Raw genomic sequence first — 7,500 nt, 5'->3', positions numbered from 1 at the left:
ATATATATATATATATATATATATATATATATATATATATACAAAACTTGCGAAGCTGAAAATCTCAGATTATAATATTAGTAATAGTACTCACCTCTCACTACAAAGTTTTCCTTGACGTCTCCATTAGATGCGTCACAAGCTATGTTCGTATAATACAAATGTTCCCCACTACAACAGCTAGTCTTCATGCTCTTCGATGCTCTGGTCAGTTCCGTAGAAAACGATGCTCATGCAAGATGAAGCAGAGAGCAGAGACTATTGCGTTGGTCTCAGGAGATTTTTCATGCACTTGTAGATTGCGGCTTTGTACGTTACCTTTAGTTTTAAGTCACTTTTCACCTCCTGCTTGTCTGCCCCTGACGAGGGTCGAGGAGGAGGCGAGGCGGCCACCATCGGCCGCGCGCCACCCCCGTGGCCAAGACCAGGCGCATCGCCGCTATGATTTCGTAGATTCTGATACAGAGGGGTTCCGGAAGGCTGCGTAGCGCCCGGGTGTGACGTGGCTGTCATGATTGCCGAGGCGGACATGTACATGGGCGTGGCCATCGCTGGAGAGGGGGCGCGGTTCGGGGAGTGGCTGGTGGAGCCCAAATAGCCCACCTCCACGGTCTTGGCTTTCCTGTGTGGGGGTCGTCGGGGCCGCGGAGGCCGCCCAGTGGGGCGATCCGGTGAAGGAGAGTGTCGATGGCTGACAGGGGGCGCCGATCCTTCCCGCCATGGGGAAGGTGACCGCCGCCCACACACGGGCGAGGGGGGCGGAGACGGGTGTGCGGGCAGACGTTCATAGCTATGACTGCGAGACCCGCAGGCCACGGCACACGGGGGGCTGTTGTAGAGGTACCCGGAACACGCGTGACCCCCGCCCTCGGGACACAGCTGAGGTGAGGAGCCCCACACGGGCACCCAGCAGCCGCCATGCTGTAGGTTCGGGGCGTGGTGGTGGCAGGGCGCACAATGAGGGCTGGCTGACCTGCTGACAGACACCCACCCCTGGCCAGGTGACGGTGAGCGGCAGACCCTGCGCTGTTGGGGAGGTGAAGGCGGCTTGCCCAAGACGGGGGAGTGGGCTACCAGGCAGGGGGACGCGGCGGGGGCAGGGCGGATGGGTGACTGTGATGAATGTCGCAGCAGCATTATATTATCGTAAATAGCGTTGGGGTCGGATCGAGGGACACCAAGCCTATAGTTCGCAGGGTGGCCCAAGGGCGTGGGTGAGACGCTGCCAACAGGAGAATTCCTCCCTCCATAATTTCCAGAACTTACGGGAACCCCGACCACATTCCAGGCTCGCTGCAACTCCGGACTTGGAGGCGGCGAGGGCTGCGCGTGTCGACAGGCAGACTGCGGGGGTGGCGTGCAGCATATACGTGGTGTGCGGGTAGGCGAGCACGAAGCCGCCTTGTGCACGTTGTAGAAGGCAACGCCAGAACCAGTAGACACCTCTACCCTATTGGGGGAGTTCTCGCGGCTAAGATGATTCCTCATGTCTCGGGTCGGTGTTTGGTTCAGCCTCCGGGTGGAGGTCGGCACGAAGGCCGAATGTCCGGACCTCGAAGTAATAGCGTGAGGCTCGTGTCGTTCCCAGTGCTCGGCCTCCACCATGGGGTGGTGTGCGACGCGCTGTGTCGGCCTGGAGTAGTGAGCGGCTTCATTCACGCCCTCCTGAGGACAAGGGGACGCCCTGCAAGTAGCCAGCAAAAGAGATGGAGATGGCGAGCGAGTCACCAAACGGCCACGCCCCTGGAGTCGATCTTCGTTACCCAGCAACACCACAGAGTTAGAGATCTTTGTTGAGGAAGAGGCGCTGCCCGCCACGCCAGACACAGCACCATTCCTCTGGGGGAGGGTGGGGCCACGGGGAGACTCGGGTGGTAAAGGACGGCCATTGAGGATTCTGGGATTCTCCCTAGGTAGGCTCTTACTGCTGCTGCTTCTACTGCTAATACTGCTGCTGCCAGCACTGCTGATGCCTGAATCTGTTAGTGTTAGAGTAGGGGGCGCGGTATGTGATGTTCCAGTGGAGGAGGGAGGAGGACAAGGCCGTTGAAGGGGGAGGGAGGAGGCGCGGGAATGATTCTGACTGGAGGAGGCGTCGTCCGAGGTGCTGGAAAAGGCATCACTGGAACTGACCAGCTCAGACAGGTGTTCAAAGCTGTGGGGCGAGGTGGCGATGCCGCGCGCGTCATCCGGGTCACAATAGTCGTGGTGATCAGTGGACAGCGGGAGACCAGGCCGCCCCGGGAGCCTCTGACCATAAGCTGCGTGTGATGCAGCCGAGAAATCTGGAATCGTGTTCTCTCGCAAGTGAGGAGGCAGGAGTTCGATCAACTCAGGGGGTAGCGGGGTGACCTTGGCCCGGGCAGAGGTGGTGGTGGTGGTGGTGCTATGGGGAAGGGCCGCGCAGGCGCTATGCGAGCCTGAGGGCGGATCCAAGTCCAGGGTGGTGGGGATGGGCTGGTTGAGGCGGTGGTGGTGGCGGTGCAGGCGGCCAGTGGCTCTCGGGGCCGGGCCAGCGGCACATGTCTGCACCTTGACTTCTTTGTTAGTCACAAACACAAACTCGTCATCGGCACTGTCCTCTGAGGAACGCATCCTGGCCGAGGGGCGCCTCGCCTCGCACTCCCACACGCACAAAGCAGAAGCGAGGCTCTTAATTAATAGCAACAGGCATCACTAAGGTTCCTAATGCTCATCTTTTTCAAGCATGGCTATCACGCGGATATATTTACACTGAAACATAAACAAATATAATCAGTAAACATAATACACAAGTAAAATTTATCAACGCGAGACAATGGCTAACATAAAGCAATGTTGTGCGCTAACCACCGAGCTGCGACCTGTTTGACCAGCTGTGTCTTATCAAATGAACAGTTTGTATAGCAAGCGGAGCACCACACAAGTGGATACTAGTACACTGTATACGCGAGGAAAGTTTACAGGCGGCACCACAGCCATCTAACTTTTTTTTTTTTAATATTTCTTTTATTGTAAATACGTAATTCTGTAAAACTGATAGTAAGAGTAACGTCCATAATATGAACGTGTCCGAAGGCGACGAAGGCCAGACTCGTAAAGAAGCCCCTTGAGGCCATGGCCGAAGCAGAAAAGGTTCGCAGTGCTCGGTGTGTGACAGCCTGGCATGGCAGCGTGGCGCTTGCTGCTGTGTGGCATTCCATGCACTGACGCCGCCGCGTATCTAGCAATACTCTCCTCAGAGGTTCTACCTCTGAAGAGGTTCTACGGGGCTTTACGAAGAATTCACCTACGACCTCTTGGCCAGCACATCATGGCACCGAATCTGCCTCATCTACACCCTCAGTGACTCCGAAGTCCGCCGCCATCCAAACATCACCACAGGTGTTATATCATTACTGTCGCATGTTTTATTAGAGTCGTAAAAATAATTTGAATAATTATTAACATTGCTACAACCGTCCTGGCGCCAACAATGCCACGAGCCGAAGCGTGGCTACGGCTGCCGTTTTAAACTACTTCATTTCGCGGTGACGAGAATAACGCCGCCACGTCACGATATGAATAGCCACGCCAAGCACGAGGAGCGACGCCACAGAGGCGTTCAGACTCCCCGGCGTCACCGCGCCACCACACATGTTACCAGCTCGCCTTCGCCAAACATACGCGCAGCGCCACTTGACTTGTGGATCAGCGACATCACCTGACGCGTCACCCTCGGTAAGGCGGAGTTCACGACACAAAGGGAAAGGAGACTGTGCAAACAACTCAACTGTCGCGACTCTGCACCTGCCGCACCGCTATTTTTGTCGCCCACACCGCCTCCGCCGCCGTCTGTAGGAACGCTAACCTTGGCGCCCCCACTGCCTACAGGCGCGCTCTCTTTAATCAGTAGCGAACAAAGCTTCTGTCACACAGCCTCCTCCTCACACAAGCCAGGCGACGCGGCGGTGCCATACGATACACGGGGCAGCAAGGAATGCTTCTAGCCATGACCCGCAGCGGTGTTTTCTCTCATCATTAGGTCGGAGTCGCCCCTCACACGTGGAATCCATCTGGGTATGTGTACCTTTACCGCTCGGTCAGAGACTAGCAACAGTGACAAGAAACATCTCCGAGCATATAATTACAAACAAAAGCTTCACGGTAATGTCAGTGCTGAGTTTAAACTACGCAGACATTTTGGGGTCAGGGACACAATTCATAAGCATCAGATTTGTGAAAACCAGGAGAGACGTGGAGGGCAGTGAACGCGGGGATGGTGAGGTAAGAGGTGATGGTCGAACTTTTGGGTAACGTGCACGAATCCACGCAGCCTTCCAGCTCACAGCACTGCTCCTTTCACCTAATTGTTATTAAGTGCATAAAGACCCGCTGATTAGGTAACAAGGAGAAGAAAGACGGGACAAAATGAAGTAATTATGAAAAGACTTGTTGCAGCTTCTCTCTTCCTCCCACCCGCACCTTTCCTTAACACTAAAGACAACTCCTCAAGATTGAAATAAATTAGACACTGAATATTAGAACCATCGCTTCCTATCACGCGTATATTGTGAGTCTCTCTCTCTCTCTCTCTCTCTCTCTCTCTCTCTCTCTCTCTCTCTCTCTCTCTCTCTCTCTCTCTCTCTCTCTCTCTCTCTCTCACACACACACACACACACACACACAAACATCACAGTCACTCCCCTCCCCTCCCTGTCCGAGCTCACAGCCTCGCCCACACTTGTTAAATTAAAAAGGTCGTGGGTTAGTAACGCTGCCTCTCTCAGACGTGATGAACATGCCGGTAGGAAATGAGGGAGGCGCCGCACACGCTCATCCTTCACCACCGCCACTAATTCAGCTCTCCCTTCTACACCCGATCACCACAAACACCAATACACCTACCACTACCATCACCACCATTACATCACCACCCAGCCTACATCCTCGAGGCCGGCAAGCACTAATACCCACCCCCTCCCTGCCTTTCCCTCCCCGTGCATGACTCCGGTAGCCAGTAAACAAACCGACTTGCCAGAAAACCTTGTTAACTCTTCTACGCCCACACGCCATGCGCTCCACCGCCGCCACCCACACTGAACCACTACCATGAACGTCTTAACTTGATCCAGACTGCTGCCGTATCGCTCTTAGATGGTGATTAATAACCCGCACAGGAGCTAATGATATCATGGACGTATTTGCAGCAAATGGTTTATTCTGAGCCAGTGCGGCGCCTTGTAACACTCAATACTCAGTCAGTTAGTCAGCCAGTCCGTCAGCCAGCCAGCCAGTCAGTCAGTCAGTCAGTCAGTCAGCCACCCACATACCTACCCACCCACCAAGCCAGCCAGACAGTCAGTCAGTCGGTCAGCCATCCAACCAGCTAGTTAGCCAACCAGTCAGCCACCCGGGCGTCTCCTTCTCAAGCATTACGGTGGTGTCAGTGGTCTTGGTGGTCTAAGCGTGCATGAGTGACGCCCTGACTGCTGCTTGACTGCCTGCTTACCACACACACACACACACACACACACTATATATATATATATATATATATATATATATATATATATATATATATATATATATATATATATATATATATATATATATATATATATATATATATATATATATATATATATATATATATATATTACTTTTTGATTATTTATATTTTGATTCAAGCTGTTTTCTTTACTAATTTATCACTGCTGCTTTCAACACACATACACACACACACACACATAACGCGATCTAAGTCTAATTGCTTTGCCCTCAGCCCTGCCTACACTCCTCTACGCACAGTAATACATCAACACGAGTTAAAGTTAGACATGAATCCCACGAGCACCGGGTTGGCGCTGCAAAGGCTCATGACGCTCCTCTACAGAATGCACAGTACACACACACTGCCTCAGACACATGTTTCTGCACCGAGTGACATCTGGTGTTGCAATTCGCTGTACCCTCGCGCCAGTCCTCCTGCGTGACCCACCACTCAGCACCAGCAGCACCACCACCACCACCACCACCTCCTCCTCTACACGCCCGTAACTACCACGCCATCACCGCGCCATTTTATCTCCGGTGATTCCGCTGCACAAGTTTAATTTTGTTGCGTACACAAATAGTCCCGTTTTCGTTGCCAAACAGCGACATTCCCGTGAGAATCGTGAGCGAAATGATTTGGAGGCCGGGGGGTAGGAATTTCATTTATCACCGCGTGACGCTGCTGTTAGTTTCTGAAATATTTAGGATTACGCGCTCCCGTATTTTTTCTTTTTTTTTATCTTTTTTTTTTTTATTTAGATTGCCGCATTTTGTTTAATAAGTGTGTGTGTGTGTGTGTGTGTGTGTGTGTGTGTTTGCTACAGGCATCGTTTCTGTTTTTTTCCCATTACTCTAATACAATATGCCGTCGTATATAAAATATTATTTAATGGCCACTAAAACGCGTAATTCTCGCATAACACATTTCCCGTGGTGGAGGCCGCGGTGATAATGTTCCATCCGGGGTGTGGGAAACATCTGTGATGCCCCCCGTGGCGCGGCGATGGACGTGTTTGCCTCTTCCTGTTGGCAACAAGGTGGAGTCCCTTCTAAACCTTAATTGATATTTCTGAGCACGCTGTGGTGGTAACTTTCTCTATTTAACTCTACAGTCTAAACACTAAGATTTTAGACGCCTTCCTTCCCTCACATGATTACCTTCACCACTAAGGCTGCGCGGGAGATTCCTCTGGTGTTCCTATTCTCTTTCACCGCTTGGTCTCCACTGCTTTCAGCCGGCTCTTGTGAAAGCTACTGGAGATTTCAAGGGTGTTGTCATGACTCTTAGTGACACTTTAATAAGGATTCCGCATCATCATCATTGAAAAGAACACCGTCGAGGACTTAAAATCTTTGCTGCCTGTGAAAAATAGTCCTTCATGGAGAACAATGCGACTCAGAATGCTGTTAGTTAATGGAGTTTTCAAGGGTGTTTACATAATTAGTGATGCTTTAATAGGGATTCTGTACTATCAATGGGAGGCGCATCCTTTAGGAATTTTGTGGCCTTTGAAAATAGTCCCTATAGGAGAACAATGAGCTTATAAGGCTTAGCAGTCGGGCCGTCCATGCCTCCCACCGTAACGTTACCTGAAGGGCCAGCAGGTGCGCGGCGCCACGCCAAGACCCTGACGTTGAAGGAAAGCATTTAACATTGTGGAAAAGAGAGCATAAGGTTATTCCACTTCTGACCACGACTATACATAAGTGAATGTGAGGAAGTGAGGTGGTCAGCATCAACACTCCCATAATGAACACGACGATGATGGAACCCATTAACCCTTTCACCCACTGCTTGACCAATTTCGTTAAAATCACCTACGACTTTTTTAGACACTTATAATCTCTTGAATAATTCCATACCCTATAGGTAGCCTAAATTAACTTTCTCTTCCTTCCTTTATTTTTCGTGTCCATTCAAATACTCTTTTACAGTGCGCTGAAAGTCAGGAAGACGGTAGTAGAGTAGTTAAAGCAGCAACAAGG

The 7,500-nt window shown here is 51.4% G+C and overlaps 2 protein-coding genes across 4 annotated transcripts in view; both read right to left on the bottom strand.

Moving 5' to 3' along the window:
- Nucleotides 1-2,595, bottom strand: part of LOC135101374 (uncharacterized) — a 70,534-nt gene extending 67,939 nt beyond the window's left edge. Inside the window, exon 1 of the mRNA XM_064005276.1 lies at nt 319-2,595. Coding sequence (XP_063861346.1) covers nt 319-2,595 — 2,277 coding nt within the window. The remainder of the gene's footprint in view (nt 1-318) is intronic.
- The window catches only part of LOC135101375 (liprin-beta-2-like), a 25,902-nt gene continuing 20,995 nt past the window's right edge, over nt 2,594-7,500 (bottom strand). For 2 of the 3 annotated variants that reach the window (XM_064005277.1, XM_064005279.1), the window contains exon 6: nt 2,594-2,733. The gene's annotated coding sequence lies outside the window, so the exon portion shown is untranslated. Of the gene's footprint in view, nt 2,734-5,650 lie in introns of those variants that run through there. The other variant, XM_064005278.1, reaches the window with a different exon arrangement.

The sequence above is a fragment of the Scylla paramamosain genome, chromosome 6 (genome assembly GCF_035594125.1).
Source record: "Scylla paramamosain isolate STU-SP2022 chromosome 6, ASM3559412v1, whole genome shotgun sequence".
In the NCBI taxonomy this organism is placed as follows: domain Eukaryota; kingdom Metazoa; phylum Arthropoda; class Malacostraca; order Decapoda; family Portunidae; genus Scylla; species Scylla paramamosain.
This window is presented reverse-complemented; position numbering and strand designations above follow the sequence as displayed.